The sequence below is a fragment of the Spermophilus citellus genome (assembly GCF_964194105.1).
Source record: "Spermophilus citellus genome assembly, chromosome: 7".
In the NCBI taxonomy this organism is placed as follows: Eukaryota; Metazoa; Chordata; class Mammalia; order Rodentia; family Sciuridae; genus Spermophilus; species Spermophilus citellus.
This window is the reverse complement of record NC_138188.1, coordinates 29,686,850-29,709,822: the sequence shown is the minus strand read 5'-3', so window position 1 is coordinate 29,709,822 and position 22,973 is coordinate 29,686,850. Positions and strand designations below refer to the sequence as shown.

Below are 22,973 nucleotides of genomic sequence, written 5' to 3'. Positions count from 1 at the left end.
GGTAAAAGCCTATAATTACTTGAAGTAATTAGAACCCTGCTTAATAGAAAGCTGAAGACAGGAAGACCAAGCCACTAGATTACCATTGATATCATTCCCCTATGATATCACTCTGAATCACTCTCTCCAGGGGGGGGTCATTTTTTGGGTCCCCACTGGAGAGCTGAGGACTGTCCTGAATTTATATAATATGGAAGCACATAAGTACATCACCCTACTCCTCCCCTGCATGGCTGAGAAAGCTTCAGAATTGTACCTCTCCTAGTTCTTGCAGCTTTTCCCCGTCAGTGAATCAAGTCCAAATCGGAAGAGATTAGTATTAAATTTTAAAATACATCTTTCAAATGGGATCATATTGCAGTGAAATCTTTTGTCTGCATGCATTTTCACTTTCTAGCTCACAGCTTCTCTGTTTTAATGTGCATGAAAAGCACTCGTGCATGTAAGACCACTTTTGAATCAGTAGGCTGGGGTGGTGTCTGAGACTGCATTTCTAACAAGTTCTGCTGCTGGGGCCGGGGACGGGGGTGAGGGGGTGAGGGTAGGTGGGGGGATGGAGGCCAGATAGCACAGGCTGGGGGAGGGGCACCTGTATATGGCAAGGGAAAAGTCCTTATTAGTCCCACGAGTGACTTCAGTTTCCTCCTACCACAGTGACTCTTCCATACTTCTAATGTGGATCTTGAAAAATAAATAACATCTGTCAATGGAAGGAAAAGGGTGTGAGCCACCCTGTGTTCAGGGAACAGCATACGAAAAAGCACAAGTCTTTAAAGTTTTTTTTAAAATGTTCTTTAAAATATATTTTAAGTTTCTCTGTACTTGTAGTGCATATGACAGGCCTTAGTTTTAAAGGGTTACTCATTATTGGAGCAAGGTTGTGGGTCCTCTAGGTCAGCAATGGAAGCAAGGTTACCAGGACATGGAGGCAAAGCACCAAGACAAGGGGCTCTTGCATACTACCTATCTTGAGGTGCTCTAATTTCTACCAGGTAAAGTGATATTACCCAGAAGTCTTTGGAAGGGGGGGGGGGACATAAAGGTGGGGATTTCCCTAAAATCAGCGATCATTGCAGTTATCACTACAAACCTTCCCAGGACTTTGAATCTGACTTTGGGATAAACCAATCTCGGAGTCTCCTGTGTCTACTGTTAAAAACCACTGCAAATTTGGTAGCTTAAAACAAAGAAATTTCTTCTCTCACAGTTTTGATGGTTTCCTAACTCCTGGGGTTGGTAGGACTATATAGTCTCTCCAGAGGCTGTAAGGGAGAATCCATTCATCGCCCCTTCTGACAGCTGCTGTTCCTTGCCTCTTGGCCACATTATTCCGAATACCTAGCATCTTCCCACCTGACTTTGATCTGCCTTTTCTTTGAAGTGGGCATCATCAAATCTCCTTTTCAGAAGGGCACTTAGGAGGACTCAGAGGCTACCTGTTTCATTCAGCACCGTTTACTCATCTCAGGATCAAAGGCCTTTCTGTTTTGTTTAGCCACATAAGGTTGTAGACACAGGTTTCATCCATATTGGGGGGGAAGATGTGAGTATTGTCATTTTTAGCTCACCCAAAACAACATTGCTCAACTGTCTACAATCGGAGTTCAACAGAGTGGAGAGGCTGGTCTCAGGATCCACCCAGGGCCTTCTTTCTGTCCCTTGTGTTCTCCCTGCTCCTCATGAACCCATTTACCTCTGTACCTGTGGCTCTTCTACCTGGAGCCTCCCCTCCCCCCCCTTCCCTCTTGACTCCTCAGTTGGTTCTCCTCTTCCATGAGCTTCAGGACCAGGGCAGTTTCTGTAGAAATGCCTTCCCTGATCCTCTGGGCCAGCCAGGCCATGGCACCACCTTGCTTCTCCTTTCCAAGTTGGAACTTGACATATCTCTGGGGGTCAGCGTCCTTACCTGCTCTGTGCCATCACTTTATTCTCAACACCCAGCACTTAACAGGCATTCAATAAAAATGAAGGAGTGAATCTGGGCTTCAACTCTTGCAGGCTTGATGTGTTAGTTGACCCTGGCTGACGCAATAAAATACCAGAGTGAGTGGCTTAAACAACAGAAATTTATATTCTCACGGCTTTGGAGGTTTGAAGTCCAAGATAAAGGTGATATCAGAATTGACTTTCCTTCTTTCTTATTTTTTTGGTGGGGGTGAGAGGAGGAGGAAGATTGAATCCAGGGGCAATCTACAACTCCAGCCCCTCATCTTTTTAAAAAAAATTTTGTGATAGGGTCTTGCCAAATGGCCCAGGCTGGCCTTGAACTTGTGACACTCATGCCTCAGCCTTGATTAGTTGGGGTTACAGGTATGTGCAAGGCTTCCTGTCATATTTTAAGGCTTCTCTTCCTAGCTTGCAGACAGCCACCTTCTCTCAAAGGCTTTCTTCTGTGTGCACCCTTGAGAGGAACAGGGTGAGGAAGAAAAAGGAGGGAGAGAGGGACAGAGTCTGAAGGAACAAGGGAGGGAGGGGAAGAGAGAGGGAGAGAAGGAGAGAGGAAGGGGTAAAGAAAAAGTTGGGGGAGGAGAGGACCCCACCCTTATGATCTCATTTAACATTAATTATCTCCTTAAAAAGCACCATCTCCAAATAGTCACATTGAGGGTCAGGGCTCCAACATATGAATTTGGGGAGGGACAAAATTCAGTCTGTGACACTGTAGGACCTTAACTTCCCTAAGCCTTGCTTCCTTCATCCCAGTTGCTTGGGAACAAGAGAGAGTTTGATCATTAAATGACAAGAATTGAGATAATGTGAGGAAAGCCCCGTGTATTACCTGACACAGAGCAAGGGTCTTGGATGTGTGCCCCAGAACAGACGAGCGTTGGGGGGTAGGTTGATCTTTTGAAAGGTGAAGGAAATAGCAGGAGAATGGACGGTGCACACTTGTCCCCAGTGGGGGCATTTACAAACAAAGCTCTGTGAGGTCCTGCAGTGGAGGTGTCAAACTTTGTTTTAATTCTATGACCTCCAATTTTATTTTCACAAAGATTTTATTCATTTACTAAGCACTGACCTTTTTTTTTTTCAGTATGCTTGTTTTCTTTTTTTTTTTTAATTTTTTTTATTGGTTGTTCACAACATTACAAAGCTCTTAGTGAAGCTAGCCAATCCCTAAAAAACAAATACCAAATGTCTTCTTTGATATAATGAGAGCAACTAGGAACAGAGCAGGGAGGAAGAGTAGGAAGAAAAGATTAACATTAAGCACTGACCTTTTAAAAAGTGAAAATTTCTAACAATACAATTGGGAATTATCAGTTCAGGCTAATAGAGATGATGTGACTGTAAAGTTTGTAAAGAGATTTTCAATCTGTTTCTGTCACCCCTGTAGCCTGTGAACCTGTGCCTGGCACATAGAAAGTGTTCAATAAGCATTTGTTTTTGCAACAGTTTTAAAGCAATTCTCCCTGGGGGAAAAAAAAAAGGCATTCTGAAGATATTTTTATGAACAACAGCTTTGTGAAAAATGATTGTCTAACTATTTTGAAGACTTTGGGGGAAATCACAGCTGAATATATACATGTTAAAATATTGGCTTAAAAGTTTGTTTGTTTGTTTTAAATTCTGGCTTTCATCCCATTCATTATTTAAGTGAAACTCTGAGCTTTCCTTTTAAAAGAAAGAAAGAGAATGTAGGCTATCAGAAGCTATTGTCCATGGGAGAAGACCTGCCTCCACCCCCAAATCTGTGTGTGGATACAGGTCAGAGACCTGGGAGGTACTAATGTCCCTCTGGTCTGATCTTGCTAAAAAGAATGTTTCAACTTCTATTTACTCCCTCTACACTTTACCCTCTTGTTGAATGCTGAGGTTTGCCAGCTGTGACCCCACGATAAGGTGAACAGAATCAAATTAGAGGATTTCTGACAAGTGCGGTCCCCTTTACCCTCGATGCCAGGCAGACCTTACTATTTGTTGGCCTCCTATGTCAGCCGAGGCCAGGGTGAGTCCTTGTCACTCTCCTCATTCTCTGACAAGACCTAAGGTCTTTTTCAGGCCGGCAGGCCGGCGCAGTTCAGAAGCAACAAAGCATACTTGATAAGTGAGATTTGCAACAAAGAGGCTTTTCTCTATAGATCACGGCTCCAGCTGGGCATCCCTGCTATTTTTTGCCCAATAGTCCTAAGAATGGCAACACCAAGGGCAGCTCATTGCTTGTCCATCATTATTACCATGAAAGGTTTGCGATCCTAATTATTTACTCATTCTCCGGAGATGAGATGGAAGCATGGACACTATAAAGCAAGTTTGTTTTGTCTCCTGATTGGTTAGCCACTTGTATGCCCACATACCATTTCCCAAGAAGGAATATGTCCTGGGAACTTGCTTATCTTCCTAGCACTTGAAAAAGGCAGGAGCTGGTCATGGTAGCATTCTCTTCCCACCCTATAAAGGGCTATGATGGTGTTTCTAGATAAGAGGAGAGGGAAGTACGCCGCCATCTAGGTTCTTGGGCTAAGTCTTTCCTTGAAGAATGATAATATGGATCTTGTAAGATGGTTTACAAAATAGTCAACCCAAGCCTAGTAACCTCATGAATGGGTTATTACAGTGTTGAGAGGGTTGGAGTCATGAGTAGGTAAGCAATGAAACACAATAACAATGGAAAGAAATATTTTTATCATATTTCTTTTTTTTTTATTGGTTGTTCACAACATTACATTTTTATTATATTTCTATTTGGGAAATGGACATATTGCCTCATTTTACTCAGATGTTGGCCTGGTTACTGTTTCCAGGTGACCCTGGCTTTGTCATTAATCATGTGTCTTCCCCATTCCCTTCAATAAAAGACCCACAGTGAGAAACTGTAAGCTCCATGAAGCCAGAGGTTGCATCTGAGTTTGCTTCCACCCTGAGTGCCTCGCACCAAGTTTAGCACACAGGAGAGGCTGCACAGATATTTGTGGAGTTGAATAAAACATCAGCCATATGTATGTACTCCTTAAATAGGAGTCATCGTTGTTGTCATGGAGTTTATCATTATCTTCGTCATCATCGTCACCATATCATCATATCATCCCCAGGTGGCATTTCATAGAAAAATTCCTTCCTCCTCAGATGATAAGGATCTCAAGTTGGCTTGGCCTAGGCAGCTTTTCTAGACTTTTCACATTTGGCATTTAAATGCTCTTGGTGTTTTCACTGCTGTAACACAAAGACAAAAATGTATAGTCTGAGAATATCAATAAATGGGTGTGTCTCCCTGCCTGGCATGGTGATTTCCTCTCATATCTTTCTGTGACTATGTATTATATTCTATTGTGCAAACAGACAAACAGAAAAATACACCAAAACTTCATAACTTAAAAAAAAAAAAGTGTTCATTATCTCACAATTTCTGTGTATCAAGAATCAGGGTGCAGTTTTTCTAGGTCCCTAGATCTTCAATCAAGGTGCCGTGAGTTATCTCTGGGTGCAGCCTGAGTGTAGATCTCCATCCAAGCTTGTACATGTAGCTGTAGGCAGGCCTCAGGTTCTCAGGGGCCGTTGGTTAGGGACATCATTTCCTTTCCACACAAGCCTCTCTGTGGGACTAACTTACAACTTGGCAGCATGCTTTCCCCAGAGAGAGAGGAAATGGAATCAGAAAGATGGAAGTCATGGGTATCATATAGCCCAATCTCAGAAGTGGTATAGCCTCATTTTTGTGTTCATTAGAAGCAAGTCACTAAATTCATCCCACACTCAAGAGAGATGGATTACACAATAATATGAATACCAGGAAGATAGGATCATTGGGGACCATCTAAAATAAACAATGCCTACCACAGTGGGTGATGTTCTCCCCAAGAATAACTTTCTAAATCCTCTTCTCCTTTTGGCATCATGGACTATATACTCCACCTGGATCTCAATGCCTTTCCAAACTTCTCTTTAAAAAAGGAAATCAGGGGCTGGGGATGTGGCTCAAGCGGTAGCGCGCTCGCCTGGCATGCATGCGGCCCGGGTTCGATCCTCAGCACCACATACCAACAAAGATGTTGTGTCCGCCGAGAACTAAAAAATAAATATTAAAAATTCTCTCTCTCTCTCTCTCTCTCTCTCTCTCTCTCTCTCTCTCTCTCTCCTCTCTCACTCTCTCTTTAAAAAAAATAAAAAAGGAAATCAGAGGAATGGGCAGGTTTGGCTAAGAATGACTTCCAATATGATAATGATTTTTCATTGTCAATTGCACATGTGCACAGACACTGGATCATGGAGAGACCCCAGCTACTCCTCCTGACTTGTCTCAGCATCGGCTTCCTGATGATTGACTTTGTAGCCTCCCAATGAATCTATTAAGAACAGAACCCTAGAGGTTGTAGACATAGAAGCTACATATTTAGACATTGGGCTCCTTTTCCTCCCTGCACCCCATCCCTCACTTTGCAGAGAGGTATGGTGCTAATTTGAGATCATTTTGAAGCTTCATTTCCATTATCTTACTGTACATGTTCAATATTATCTATTTAACTTTGATATAAATGCCTCAGGGACAATTAAACCTCCTTCTTCCTAATTGACTGAATCATGTGTAAGTCTTCACTCCCTTTCTTACGCCACACACCATCAGGGGAAAGAAAGAAAGGAATAACCTATACTAAGGGAAGCCCACAGAAGAATCTTGAAATAGAAATGGACATCGATGTCATAATTTCAAATAGAGCTGTGAATGCAGAATTATGTAGAGGGAAAAAAATTTAAAATAGACCTGCGGTTCTATGACTAGCATTTCTCATTTTGTTTCCTTTTGTGCAGATTGTTTCCCAGAGAAAGCTGTCCAAATCCTTGCTGAAGCACGGGAACACGGCAGGAAAATCTTCCATCACGGTGAGAGCTCCCTGAGCAGCCCTCTGCCCAGATTGGCCCAGGCAAACCCAACACTTGGCAAATAGACCCTCTGCCTGTTGGACATTTGATGCTACAACTGCTGAACTATTCAAGTTACTTACCTCTTTTTTTTTTTTTTTTCCTTCTTTCTCTTTCCTGACAATGCAATTTTGATCCTTCTACCCTTAGGGGAAATGGGGAAGAAAAAGGATTTGAAAATGAGGTTACTCCCTTCTCCTAAGCACTTCTGCAATTGCTATACAGGTTTTAATAGAGGAGAAAGTTGATATTGCTGAACACAGTAATAATATGGAATTGTCTGGGGTTTTCAGATCATCAAAGTTACCCCCCCCACCGCCGACACCTGCCCTCGATTTAGAATTAAAACTCTGTGCTTTGTGTTAATAGCATTCAGTCCAAGGTTTGATCTGTTGCCTGAGAAGCAGATAGCCCAGCATTTAACACTATCTTTGATATAATGGTTTGGAACTATTCTGTCCGATCTGATTCTGTAACCACTAGACATGATCACTTAAACAAATAAAATTATTTAAAATTAAATAAAAGCAACTACTCAGTTCCTTAGCCATTCCAGCCATACATGAATGCTCAATAGTTACATTTGACTGGCAGCTACTTTATTGCACAGTGCAAATTACAGGACATTTTTATCCATGCAGAATGTTCTATTGGAAAATGGTGAAAGTATTTCTACATAGGAATGGAAATTTTCATATGGCACTCCTGGTATTTGAAACTTTGACATTTTATATTTGAGTCTTTGAGAAAAGTAGAGAACGTTGTCTAACCATTTAACTGTGTGGATAAAAAAGAGTGAGAAAGGTCAAAAAATAGTACTAAGAAAAATCTAAATTGCTAGGAAGGCAAATTGCAAGGAGGCAAAGCTACTGACTTCTTTCAGTTCCTCCTTTTTAACTTGAGAGTGACTTGTTCATTTTTTAAAAGAAGAAAGCAATGTTTTAAAAGAAAAAAAATTCAAAAGGGTCCCTTTGTGAATTGTGGCATTCTGTTAAGAACTTAACTGAGTGTGGTTACTGGAATATTTAATTAATTTATTTATTTTTGTGGTGCTGGGGGTTGAATCCAGGCTTCGTACATGCCAAACACACTCTGTACCACCAAACTACAGCCCCAGCCCCTGTGGCTTCAATATTTTAAATGACATTGTCATGTCAAGGCTTCTTTCTTTTATAATCGATAATGAATCAAGTGCTCTTTGAAGAGCTCACTAGTGCTGTAAAAAGCCCAGGGTTCACTCCCAATGGCCACAAACCCAGTGGACCCAGGTATAAAATATTGCTGTGGTTCTTTCCCAGGAGAATAAACCTGATCTTCCTACCTGTTCTCTATGACATCTTGGAGATTTTCTTCCTCAATAAATCCCAGAAAAATTTAATCTTCTTAATTTTAAATATTTAAATAGTCCCTTTAATCTTGGGTCCCCAAACCAAAACATTGGCTTCAATAGCTTCTGAAAATATGTGTGAAATTTTTGAGATGACCACAGATAGAAAAGATTATAACTTTGATCAGCTTCCCTAAGGTGTCCCTAAGGTGTCCACAAAATAGGTAAGGACCACCACTCAAATAGAAGATAAAAGGCATTGGGGTGGTAAGGGACAAAAGTGAATATATATATATATATATATATATATATATATATATATATATATATATATATATATATGATTCCTGAGTTACTAAACAGTTCTTGTTTTTCCTGTATGCCTTGAGTCTTCCCTGTATACCTGAGTTTATCTTTTATACCTGAAAACTTCTGTTTCTGACTTTTAGTATCCCTCTTTAGACAACCTTTTTAGCCTTAATCTTAGATGTAAATAACCTTAAGTTTTCTAGAGGCTGCCAGTCAGTATTTAGAGCAAGTCCTAATGGAAAAGTTGAGCTCAGAAATAATGGAGATAACATTGAATTAAATCTCAGTGTCTCAAAAAAATCAATTTGATAAGGATGATTGTGTGCTTCAGTCCCTGAGTACATGTGAAATCCTAACATGTAAATGTTATATGCAACTAGCCCAACCCCTAGATTTTTGTTGCTTTTTTTTTTTTTTACTGCTTTTCTCTTGATTTTTTTTCACCAACTTCTGCTCTAAGGTTTTGAGAGTCACTGGCTAGAGTCCCTTTTTATACACGAGGAGATAATATTGTCCAATAGGCCCTTTCATAATGTCACTTTATAAAAAAAATCTTTGTCAGAGAAGAGACTTTTTCTTCTTCTTCCTGACCCTTCCCCTTCCTCTTTCTTCCTTCTTATTTATTTGTTTGTTTATTTATGTATGCTTTCCTCTCTTAAAGCCCAGGAACAGTCTTGTGAAAAGCAGAAATTAGAACATATCTTTGACAATCATGGTCTGCAACAGACACAGAGATGAATTCATCTTCTCATCCCTTGTTGGTCTGACTCCAAATAGTAGAGAAATATAGTTATTCTTTCTTCTTCGTAATTCCTCAAGGAGAAAAATATATACGTAGTTATTTATGGAGGTACCATCCAATGCTGAGTGCCCTTTAAAGAAAGAAGCTCTTCCAATCTGCTGTCCCTGATATTTCTTCCTCCAGTATGGGTCCCATCTCTAGATTCTCATGCTCGCCATAAATGTAATCTAGTTGTCTACTGCTGTCTTTTCCAGGGACCTTTCAACACCCTGGTGTGTCATGTTTACCAGGGTTATAGGCAAACTTCTTGCCCAACATTTGTTTTGTCGATTTTCAGACCAAACATGAACTAAATTTGCCCATGGGTTCTTGGGCTAAAGGATCCACCTTCCACTGCAGCTGATGTGTGCTTTTTCCTTTAGGTAATCGCTGAAGAATTATCTGGCAATGATGACTATGTGGAACTCGCATTCAATGCACGAAAACTGGATGACAAGGTAAAGTGTATGGCATTAACCTCATCGAAGGAAGTAATAAAGCTAGCACACACAGTTTAATCAGATTTCTCCCCGAAGCTATTTTTCCCTTTCAACCCACATTATTAAACAGATCAAAGATTTCAGAGAGGTCTTCAAAGTAAGGCTCTCCCCAAATTGAGAAGCAGTTAATGAGAAGGGGAAGGAACTGTAATTAAAACAGGACAGTCTCATTACACAAAGACTTATTTCCAGAGGCCACAGGTCAGACGTGCACAGGAAAATAGGATTTAACCCCATTGTTAGGGATATCCTAAGAAAAAGGAGAGGGAAGAAAAGTGACATTTATTAAGGGTCTGTGTTTGCCAAGTACCGGGTTAAGAGCTTTACATACATTGTCTTATTTAGTCATTTGCACAACTGCTAAGTAACAAGTATTATTAACACTTTTGCAGGAGAGGGAAGATTTTTCAAAGATAAAATAATTTGCCTAAGGTCTTTCCATATGTTTTTCTAGATCCTCTGAGAGGCAGACACTAAGACAGAATTCAATATGCAAGGGTTTTATTGGTAGAAATGCCCATGTAAGGTACATACAGAGACAGGTAGGGAAAACCAACAGACCACAATCAAAGTCTGATGCGGAATGGAGGAAAGAGGAAGTAAAGTGCAGGTGGAAGTCTCCCAGGACACCAGGCAGACTGAGGAAGTTTCAGCAAGGTTGTCAGGAAATCCTAGAGCCACAGTAGGCTACTCCCAGGAAGAGGCTTCCGTTAACACCCATTGTGCACACCATTACTGGCTGGGAGCTGCCTTAGGAATCTGGCCCACAGTGCAAGTGCAGGGGTGGATTTCAGAGCTCAGCAGCCTGTAACCAGAGACAGTTACATTCCCTAGAGTTGGAGGTCTGCAAGGCACATTTTCATGGCTTTGCTAGTTAGTGGTGAAACTGAAGATCCGATCCCATGTCAGTCTAATCTCCATCTATACTTGTTCTAATGCAACTTCTACCAAGCACAGGCCACGTTAGTCACACACACACACACACACACACACACACACATACACACACATACTGCACAACTTAAGGTGCAACCTCCACACCATAAAGACAGGTGGAGGTGTCCTTCCCAACCTTACCATATGATATCTATGATTTCCCACCAAATATATGTCCTTAAGTCAAAAACCACATCACATCAATTAATGTATTCTCATAGATCTCCATTTTCCTAGAGTATAACTAGACAATTGGGGAGTTGGGAATGCCGTATACTTTCTCAATGACTGACAGCAATGTCTCCAGCAACTGTTTAAAGTCTTCAGCAGCAGCTTACATGTTCACATATCACATTCACCTTCCACCTAAAAGATGTATTCAGCCCAATTATGCATTCACTGGTTCACTCTTATACGTTGGTTGATTTATTTATTCACTCGTTCATCAGTCATTCATTGGCTAAACTGTGTTAGGAGTTTATTATGCACAAAGTACTGGGGGAAATGCACACTAAAAAAAGCCGTGTCACTCGCCCACCCCAACCTGGAATTCATCATCTAAGTAAAACATAAATTAAAAAAACAAATAAAAATGTTACTGCCATATTAGGATATGACCATTGATGTATAATCAGGGTATTCTGGGAAGGGTAATGGGTTCTGTCTGAGGACATCAGAAAAGATTTTACCCTTATGACCTAACCACATTTTGATATTTTTAATGTCCTGAGTAGACTGTGTGAAATCTATCCAAACTGCTGTCTTTGGGCATTTGCATGAGCTAGGTGCTGAGGCCCATAGAAAGCATGGTGAGTTGGGAGTGAGCTTTGAACTTTCACCCACTTTCAACTACTGTGTTCCTTCTCCTCCATCATCTACCTACATTTCAGAAGAGATCTCAAAACGGATCTGCAGTGTCTACCCCGGTGCCATTATAAGCTATAGGGTCAGTAGGTGACAGTTTACAGCTACTCACTTAATGGCTTATAATGGTTTCTGTCCACTTAGCAGTCTCTTAAGTACCTCTAATTTGTCCTCTAACTGATTTACATTACAGTACAAGGGGACTTGGGAGTTTGGAAGGGACCCGTTGTGTTTTTTAGTTCCTTTTAGTCAAATGAATACTTGCTCATGGAACTAAATGAGCCCTCCATAGCACTTCATATGGTTCTAAATGGCCATTCCCACCATGAACAGCACTTATCATCCAGAGCCCTGGTCACTGCTGAGCCTCAAGGACCCAGTACTGTAGAACCCAGATCCTTTGACATGTAACCGTGTCTTGTCCAGATTCCTCAGTATTCCAGAGAACCAAGTAGGGGTACTATGGTGCAGTTTGGATTGAAAGGTGAACAGCCTCGGGTTGAAAGAGGTCAAAGAACGGAGGAGTAGGAGGACACCATAAAGATGATCTCACACAACCTCTGCAAGGAAACAGAGGCTCAGTGAGGTCTGATGATTTACCCAAGGATGCACAGCAAACCATCCAAAGGCTCAGTGCCTTCCATTAACAACTGTTTTATAGTATATGTTGGTTACAAGTGAGTCACTTTAATTCCGGATTAAAGTGACCTAGAGTTGTTATTTAGAAGCTACAAATATCTGAATGTACGCTTGATATTTTTTTCCTATTTTTTTATTTGTTCAATTTATTTATACATGACAGTAGAATGCACTTTGACGTGTTGTACATAAATGGAGTATAACTTCTCATTCTTCTGGTTGTACATGATATAGAATCACAGCAGTCATGTAGTCATATATGCACATAGGGTAACAATGTCTGATTCATTCTACTGTCTTTCCTACCCTCATACCCCCTCCCCTCCCTTCACTGCCTTCTGCCTAATCCAAAATAACTCTATTCTTCCCTAGTGCCCTCCCCTTATTATGAATTAGCGTCCACATATCAGAGAAAACATTTAGCCTTTGTTTTGGGGGGGATTGGCTTATTTCACTTAGCATGATATTTTCCAGCGCCATCCATTTACCTGAAAATGCCATAATTTCACTCTTCTTTATGGCTGAGTAATATTCCATTGTGTATATATACAACATTTTCTTTATCCACTCATCTGTTGAAGAGCATCTAGGTTGGTTCCATAATTCAGCTATTGTGAATTGAGCTGCTATAAATGCTGAAGTATCTGAAGCCCAGATCCATCAGATACACTTGATATATTTTCTAATATTTTTTAGTTGTCAATGGACCTTTATTTTTTTTTTTTTGTTTATATGTGGTGCTGAGGATGGAACCCAGTGCCTCACACATGCTAGGCAAGCACTCTACCACTGAGCCACAACAGCTATACTAGATATTTTTGAGCCGATATTTTTGAGTTGCTTTACAGGAATCAGATACCTCCTTAATAGTAATCATCCTGGTATTTATATAGTTCTTTACCAACTATTTTCATGCATTCAGTCTTCTGTTGATAATAATCATAGCAGCCAGCATTTTTGAGTGCTTAGCATGTGCCATGCCCTGGTCGAACAGCATCATCTTTTCTTCTCGAGCCCTGCCAAGGTAAAGGAATTCATGTTTGGGAAACTGAACTTGGGGAAGTTAAATATCTTGCCTAAGGCCAGCCAGCTTACATGTGGGGAGCTGGGATGTTAAAGCATTGGTAAAGCCAGTGTGCTGCATATTAGATTTTCGGTTATTGGAAGAAAGAAACTATATCTTATCTGTGTGTGTGTGTGTGTGTGTGTGTGTGTGTGTGTGTTTGTCTTATATGGTGCCCTCCTGACAACTACATACTAACCCAAAATAGTAATTTTAAAAGAATGTGAAATAAAACAGAGTGCTTCAATACACTACCAAGTAAAAGAAATGCAGTATTAAATTATACATATGGTATAGTTACAGATACATGTATATATTTAAAAGAAAGAGAGAAAATAAAATTATGCCTAGATTCTAGAAAAATATTTACAAAAATACCTATTGGTATTTGTGGAATTATGAGTGGGGTTATGGGTTAAGTTTTTCCTTCTTTCTGTCTTTATCATCTCTCTACATGTTACAATTTTAAATTTAAAAAATGGTAACAAATGTTTAATTTATCAATAACGAGGGAAAAGTAAAATAATTGATCAAGTTCTTCTGTTGGGGTCAGCAGTTTTTAAGTATAATTAATAAACACATCCCCAGAGGAACCAAAAGTCTATTCATGGAGACAAAACTACTGAAAAGGGAGCCCGGGGCACAGAGGAACAGAGTATGGCCCACAGTCACTTGAGAGGGGAGAGAAGAGGAAAGTTCCAATTTTTTAGGATGAGTGATGAAACAAATAGGCCTGAGGGGCAAATGTCTTGGCAAATGCAAAGAAATCAGCTGGGAGTGTGTCTGGGAGAGAAATGGGCTATTTCGGGGAGGAGACTAGGTTTATGGAGCAGGCCCGTAATGGATGCAGCCATTGTGGGTTCTTGAGAGGAGAAAGGCTATGGTCATCTGGTACTTCCATAAGTAGAACTGAAGGATGTAACTAGGTACTATGCAACATGGTGTTCAGTTCCTGTTGGGTAAAGAGGAAAGCAAAAGAGAAGATAGTAATCCCCACCTCCCATCTCTTCTCTTTCTGGGATACCCTATGAAGTCTCTAGGCTCATATTCTCCCCCTTCAGAGCCAATCATTGTTTTCCTGGTTAGACTCCTTCAGTGGCTTCCTTCTTCCTCTCCAGACCAGCACTGTCCCCAGCTCCTTCTCGACAGGTTCTTAGACTGCAGTCGAGTTAAGGGACTCAGTGTATCCCTCTCCATGTTTACATTTCCACTCTGGCTGTTCTCTCTCTAAAATATCTTCCTTACAACCATCTTATGCAGCCAAAATTCATCATCTCTCTTCTCTTCTACAAAGATTTCCTGCTCGTTGATTCATTCATTATAAGCCCTGGGTTGGGTTGATTCGAATACTTGTTTTACCACCAAACTGGATGGTATGGGCAGGACTGAGAGCAGGGTCCAGCTCTCCTTATATCTTAACATCAAGCACAAAAGCTTTATGGTTAGTGTACAGCTGCAGATGTTTTGCTGATCTCAAGACTAGGATGGCTGGTAAAGACATCGATTGTGAGGAAATGTTTAGAAGAAGAGCCCCCCCCCCCAAAAAAAAAACAGCACAAGAGGAAATAATGTATTTAGCTTATTAACTTTTAGGGATAAAAGATGACAGTTAAGGCAAATATTGACATAGTTCTGTTTTGTTTCAGTTTAGATTTCTAAAAAAAAAACTCACCTGGTGAAATATATAAGAGTATGATAAATAAGGCTGTTGCACAAATAGCTTCCTGTCCTATATCACATACTTGTGTCATGCATTCATTTGTTTATGTATTCATTCATTCAACCAATAAACACCATGTACTGCTAAAATCTGAATGCTATGGGAGATGCTGAGGAAGTAATAGAAATATAAAGCAAAGTAAGACCTAATTCCTCTGCTCTCAAAATGTGTAACCTATTTGGTTAGGAATAAATTTACAAGAAGGAACGGATGTAGATAGGTTCTGCCTGCAATTAAGAAGCACCTATTTGTTTTATATCACTCTCCCACTGAAAGCAACTTTATGCATTAGAAAAGATACAAGAGGCATCTGTTTGAGAGTCACAAGGCTGTCAGGATTTGAGAGGCCAAGATTCTGGGGGAGAGGAGAAAGCCATCAAGGTGATTCAGACAGTCTGTACAGACTTTCCATCCAAGGCTGATTCCTAAAGCACCGTGCATTTAGAGCCTGGGAAGTCACCAGAAAATAGCTACTAAGAAACAGAGAAACTGAGCACAGGTTTCGATGGCCTCCTGGGGCTGAGAAAGAATAACTGAAATTTAGGGCAACTAAGAGACTCTTCAGAGAAGGCAAGAGCTCAACCGTCTTGAGTGGATTATCCTCTCCAGACATTCACTAATTAGCAAATAAAAGCATGGAGAGAAATTGAACAAAAACTTAGAGCCAGGAGACAGTGGAGATAAGAGAAGACCAGGAAGTCTCACAACTAAAACCGGCACTGAGGACTTTATCAAAGAGGAACAGCTCTCACAAACATTCAGGCTTTCTGTTAGAGCACTCTAAGGACCACACCTAAGGAGAAAAGGAATCGGAAATAGATTGGGCCTTTTATTAAAGACTTCTGAAGAAATCCAACTTCTGAATAGCTTAATCCCAGTTGGATTTAAGGGACTCCCCCCACCCATTCCAACTGCTTGCTAGAAACTAAAGACTCCTCTAAAACCTTTATAATTTTTCTCACATAGTGTGTATTTAATCAAAAAACAAGCATACCCAAAACCAGATAATAGAAACAGACTCACAGGTGATCCAGATATTGTCGTCATCAGATGTAGACTTCATGATAACTCTAATGAATGTGTTCCAAACAACAGATACACAGCTTCTCAGGGAACTGGGGTTTGAACTGATCTTTGAAGATTACTTTGGATTTCAACCAAGTACTTATTTCACGAAGGACTTGGAGTTCAGTTGCAGCTTATTCTAGGCAGGGGTGGATCACACACAAGGATAAAGAACAAAGCAAGAAAAGATGTTGTGCACTGTCTCAGGGCAAGGAGAGGAGAGCGTGGGTGGAACAGGAGCAGGATTCAAGAAGAGATGACTAGTTGTCCTCCATTCCCTCCATTCCACATGTGGGCAATAGAAAAATCAGGGGAGGGGCCCAGGTGGTTAATCTTCCTAATGGATCAGGGATGGATTAAATGCAGAGGAAAAAAATCATTTTGTTTCTATTTCTCTGTTTTAGGATTTCTTCAGTAAATCTGACCCATTCCTGGAAATTTTTCGCATGAATGACGATGCCACTCAGCAGCTTGTGCACCGAACTGAGGTAAGAAGAGTCATCTCCAGCTACGCCAGTTTGTCTCCTAAGATGATAAATTGACCTGTTTGAGGGACACCTTCTATGTCTTACTGTCTGTACATAGGCACTGCCCTCAAGATGTCTCTGCCTTTTTAGCTTAGTTTCTTTATTCTCAATCTGTATGTTCAGTGAGAAGAGCCCTATCGCCCCACTTTTCCATTGTTGATCTTGAACAGAGACAGCCAGCAACTTATTAATAAAATATGAAAAGTAGCAAACATTTAATGAAGATAACTAGGTACCAAGCATCTGATTAAGTGATTTGCATGCATTATTTTACTTGCTTTTCATGATAATCCCTTGATGGAATTATTATTATCTCCCCCACTTTACAGTTAAACAAACTGAACTTTGGGGAGACTTTGTTATTTTTCCAGGTCTCACAGTGAGCAAGGGGCAAAGCTAAGGTTTACACTGAGGTTGTTCAGCTCTAAGCTTCGCTGCAATTTCAGAAGTCAACCTGCTTCTTCAGGAAAAGTACATACACTGGACTGATGTCAGACCTGTCATATGAATAACTGCCCTGTCCCAAGAGCCAACTATATTCCTTCTCCCACCCTCCCTCCTCTTTCTGCAAAAATAACCCTAAAGCTCATCCCTCCCTAGCCTAACCCCTGCTACCCACCATCTCATACACACAGGCAGTAACCAATCCTGATCTCAATTTGTTGCTTTTTACTTGTAAGTTCTGCAGTGCAATTCTAAGAAGGAAATGGAATAGGATATTGGAATAATTGTGGTGAAGGACTTGGAGCTCAGACAAGATCCTGTTGTGTGTGTATACCAGTGGCAGGGTCAAGAAATAAGAGATCCCATGATCTTCATGGGATGATGGTGGGAGTACCGTATTCTCGCCACCCCATGCCTTAAATCCAACTCTATTTTCCTAAAGTAACAGATTTGCAGGTGTTGTTGGGGGCTAGGGAGGATTTTCCTGTTGTTCTTAGGAGACAAAAATTAAATAATCTTGGATGGGCTAACTATGGATATCATCAGTCACATCATTAGCATCTTGTAAAATATATTTAATGAAAGAATGAATAAATGAATGGAGTTAAATAAAAATAATCTGTCCACTCCATGCTGTAGAACAATGAGATTCTCTGGAACTTAACCCCTGGAGAATAGACTAAAGTATAGCTCACACAGTTGTTGTCCCAAGTAGTTCTTCATCACCACCACCAGTTAGAGTCTCCTTCATATATGAAGATTCCTTTAGTGACGTACACCTTGGGGAGAAATAAACTTTGGACAAAGTCAGTAGTGGAATTTATTCATCTGTGCTTTTGTTCTAGTTAGTGAACAGGGGCTTCAACCAACCAGGGAGAAAGTATGGGTGTAATATTTTATTGAATTTCTCTCACAAGATCTTCCTTTCTTCTGCTCCTGATAGCAGTCCTGTTCTCATTATTTATATGAGTAAATTCTCCTATCCCCAAGAATTTCTAGAACTTCCCCCACTTACCTTAAGAGTAAGGATTCGTAGAGTCTCATGGGAAATTTTGATTTCTTATGAGACTCTATGAATTTGTAGAGCCTTTCAGTGGGTCAAACAACATAATATTGATCTTTCCTCTTGTTTACTCAGTAGATACAAAATAAATGCCAGGAAATACTATTCTCTTGGGGGAAAGTACACATGTGTAGTAGGCACATGTGTACACAAGCACATGCATAAATAGATTTTAAACTTTAGATGGAATATCTAGTTGAAATTTTGATTTGCTAAGCGAATTTTTTTCAAAACTGCTGCAATGAGACATTTTCATTTTAGCATTTTTATTTAAAAAAACGTGAGAAATTGAAATCAACCCAAACAATCTTATCTAATTTTTCCTTCTTACTATCACTTTGATCATCCTCAGTGTATCCGAAGACAAGACAAAGTCACACAGGAACGTTCTTTCTCTAACACATTAAAATAAATTTAATAATGAGCCCATGATATAATCAATAATTCATATTATATTAGGGCATCCAATTGAATAAAAAGGGAAGCACTTAGAAAATAATTATGTTATGTGAATAGAGAATTATTTATTTTAGACACTAAGACTTCCACTAACAAAAAAGTTCATAGGAAGAAAAAATCAATGGGACGATTTCATTTGACTTCATCTGTATATCCCCTAGCACAGCAGTTCTCAAACTTTATGCATCAGAATCACCTAGGAGACCCATCTAGGAGAGTGCAAGTAGGACTGGGTGGAGCCCAGACTTTTCTGGCTTTAGTCCCCATGTGATATAGCACCTGGTCTGGGAACCCTGCCCGAGAGTAGACAATACAGAGCAGGCCCTTTTGCATGCTGAACCAAACTGAATTGTTTGTACCACCATGATGGCAGGATACAACTTTGTTTTTATGAGCTCTTGGGAAGGATTTGGCCAAGTTCATGATTAATTTTAAAATAATTTTACTATGTTATAGACTTTGTAATCTGAAGAGCTGCCTGGTTGTGCCTTTCCAGTACATTCTAGTTGAGATGGTGATGAGCTATGTCAGAATGTTCCTAGAATTTTTCTTCTAGAAACTTCTCTTACAATCTGACGTGACTCAAACATCGTCCAATTCTTTAGCAGTAGACTTGTTCTGCACACCCTTCACCTTTACCAAGTCTTTACCTCTGCTGACACCAAGAGAAAGAACTGTATGCTACAGTCCTGACAGTCCTATAGAACAGAAGGCCCTTTATCAATGGTCAGAAGCAGCCTCACTTCCTTAATTACAGTCCTTTTGATATGGAAGGGATCATCCTCAGTATCTAAATGCTGGATGACATGATTGTCATTATTCATGAAACATCCAGGCCAGTGACCAGAGGAGTGCTGCCCAAAATGACCTGCTTAGTGAGCACCCTTAAAAGGTTCACTACTCCAAGTTTCCCTTAAGGCACCTGTGCCAGACAGTTGTTCTTTTCATAAGCCTCACAGTGGTTTCTCCAGCAGTTTTTTATGTTGAAATGTAAAAATGTCACTCGTGTTCTCCCCTCCTTCACCATGCCTCTCTTTGTTTTCCCAGGTTGTGATGAATAACTTAAGCCCAGCCTGGAAATCATTCAAAGTATCAGTAAACTCTCTATGCAGTGGAGATCCAGATCGCCGGCTGAAGGTCAGAAATCTATCCAAGAAATGTGAATTTTAAAATAATAACTTTCCTCTTTCTCCTCATAGAAATGTTGACAAACCCCAAATTTTCTGAGTCATTCATTCAATGCTTCCACCTTTGTGCATCTTAGTGGAAGAAAGAGAGAGTATTTCTTCTGTTAAAGTCATTGAGGCTTATACAATGAACTAATAAAATAAATCCTAGTTGTGGTACATCCAGAGATAAAAACCTATGGCTTCTCAGAAATAAAACTGTGACAATAACTTCTGGCTATAATTGGGAGTTATGAAAAAAAATATTTCCATAACATGCTACTCCACAATTTAGTGGTTTAAAATAAAGTCATTTGTTTAGCTTATGATTCTGTGCTTTGGCAAATTAGACTGAACTGATCTAAGTGGTTCTCAGGTGGTTCTCGCTTGGAGTCTCTGAGGCATTTGCTACCCATGAGCAGGCTGGCTCTGCTTCTAAAGGTTGGCTGGTTGTCATCTGAAATGACTAGTGGATGATGGGGCCATACAGCTCTCATCATTCTTCAGGCTAGCTTGGACTTATAATGCAGTGACCTCTGGGTTCCAAAAAGCAAAAACAGAAGCCGCAAGACCTCTTGAAAACTTAGGCTCAGAACTTATATAGGTCACTTTCTCTATAGTCCATAAACCAAAGGGGGTCATGTGGCTATTCCAGATTCAAAGCTGAGGAAGATAGACTCCTCCTCTTGATGGGAGGAGCTGAAAAGTATTATGGCCATTTTTCCAAAATTAAAAAAAAATGTTTTTTGAGCCCTGTGGGAATGCAAAATTTGGAAGAAAAAATGCATTGGGAAGGTTAGGAATTACCAAAAAAAAAAATCAAAATAAATAAATAAAATAAAATAAAGGACCGAATGCCAGAAACAGATTCCAGGAGATATTCCCCCATAAGGTCCATGGTCTGGTTACCTTGGAAGCCCAGAACCTCCATGCTTCTAATGTCCCACAGTTGATACTATCAGTTCAGGATGATTAAGTAACTCACTGGAGACTGGTGCCTATGAACCAGAAAGACCAGTTGATTAATGTTCAGTGCCAAACATGACTATCAAGCAGACTCAGCAGTCAATTGGCTTCACCAGACATTTTGTTGTGGGTGAACCATAGGGAAGACAGTTGTCAGAAGGTGACACTTAGAGCCCAAAGCCCAGACAAGGATGCTAGATAATTGAGTCTATCAATGACTTCACATTCTGAAAGCCAGGGCATCTACCTCCACTATGGGAATAACGGTCCATCAGGCAGAGTAAACATTCATGTTGACCTTTAAGGGGACCTGTTCCCAAGAAAGGGTGAGATGATTGCCTTTGTAACTTTACATTCTCCTCACTCCTTTCACCCCATCAGACCTTGTTCTGATGGATAAAGTTCTTTTGATTTGTCCACGTTTCCGTCAGGTTAGAATCTCATCTGGTTGGTCAGTCCTCGCCTCTTTGAGGTGACTTTATATGTCTTTGTTTGAACCCATTGTGTGTGAACCCCTTCTGGGTTGAACTCTCAGTGGACACATTGACTTCCATCTTCCTGAGGAGCAAGTCCATTCTATCTGATGTCTCCTGTCGGAGCCAAGGTAGCTCAAGACTCAACTCCTGCTGAAAACTGTTTCATTTCAAAAAATCAGAATCCCTGGCTGTTGGGGTTTCGGGTGGAAGTTCCTATGCAAGATGGCCGAGAGCTACAGCTCCAGGCATGGCATGGAAATTATCACCTGTGATCTGTGCTTTTCTGTATCTGAATGAATAAAAATATAAAAGGAGTGCTTGGCAGCCTTTTGAATACTTTAATGTCTCTATGGGAACAAGGGACAGTAAAGATCATGGATGGATAAGTGGGACAATGAGCAGATAAGCAGAGAGACAGAAAGAGCAGAAAGGCATAAATAAAGACTGAGAGAGGAAGAACGAAAGGGAGGAATGGAAGGAAACAAAAGACAGGGAGGAAGGAAGGATCGATCAGACTTTCTCAACAGCTACACTATTGACATTTTGGATTTTGCTGTTCAGGGCTGTCCTGTGTGTTGGATTTGTTTAGCAGCATCCCTGGCTACTAGATGCCAGTAGTATTTTACCCCCTGACACACACACACAGACACTCTGGCAAATACCCGCACAGTTTGACAACCCAAAGTGTATTCAGACATTACTAAATAAATGTTCCCCAGAGGGTAAAATCATTTTCAATTAAGAACCACTGGCATAGACCAATGGCTTTCCAATTTATGATGCATCCAAATTACTTGGAGGACTTTCTAAAATACTTTGCTTCACCCCCTGGTTTCTAATTCAAGAGGCCCACTGTGGACCTGAGAATCTGCATTTCTGACAAGTTCCCAGGTCGTGCTAATACTGCTGGTCTAGGAGCACCCTTTGAGAAACCCTGGAGTAAACTCTTGCTCCTTTCATTACAACCCATCCATTGCCTAAGGCCCACATACCTCTCTATGTCCCCAGTGATAATTGGTTCTTTCCAGTTTGCTCCTTGAGGGTAGACTCGACTTTGTGCACTACATATCCAGGCGTCTAGCACAGTGCTTGGCCCAACTCAATATCCAGTAGCTTTTTCTGCAATTAATGTATGGAGGATCAAGAGAGGCAGAGAGAGGTCAATGGGGCTCTTCTGAGGAGGAGGCACCCATAATCACGGGTATACTGGTGTTTACCAAGCCACAAAGCCGATATTGTCACTCACCTGCTCAAAATAACCACCTTTTCCACAAGACAAAATACACTCCTGTATAACCCTTTATTTGTATTTATTGATTATTTTGTTACAAAGACAACAGTGAAATTCTCCTAAGGCCTTCTCCAAAATGAAGTGGTACATACTGTCAGGCAGCACTCTGTCTATGTAGGTATCATTCTTCTGCAACATCTCCCACCCCCAAAAAATTAGAAAATGAATTTTTTTAATATTTATTTTTTAGTTTTAGGTGGACACAATATCTTTATTTTATTTTTTTAATGTGGTGCTGAGGATCAAACCCAGTGCCTCACACATGCTCGTCTGGTGCTTCATCTCTGAGCCACAACCCCAGCCCAGACACAAAATTTCTTAAAAACCCTCTGTCAAGGTAGTTGGTAAATCTTAGCAAAATTCTAACAATTAGGCTTTTGTTCCAACAAGGCTTGGTATCTTTAAAAATTTCCATTCATTCAAGATACACACGAACACCCAGTTTAGAGAACTTTTTGTTGTAATTTCATTGTGTACTTCTCTTTTATGGGAAAACAAAACAAAACAAAAATATCCAAG

General features: G+C 40.4%; 1 protein-coding gene across 1 annotated transcript in view; it reads left to right on the top strand.

Annotated features, from left to right (window-relative positions):
• CPNE4 (copine 4) overlaps window positions 1–22,973 on the top strand; it is a 450,966-nt gene that overhangs the window by 309,435 nt on the left and 118,558 nt on the right. Inside the window, exons 4-7 of the mRNA XM_081301802.1 lie at window positions 6,748–6,819; window positions 9,659–9,733; window positions 16,467–16,550; window positions 19,603–19,692. Coding sequence (XP_081157928.1) covers window positions 6,748–6,819; window positions 9,659–9,733; window positions 16,467–16,550; window positions 19,603–19,692 — 321 coding nt within the window. The remainder of the gene's footprint in view (window positions 1–6,747; window positions 6,820–9,658; window positions 9,734–16,466; window positions 16,551–19,602; window positions 19,693–22,973) is intronic.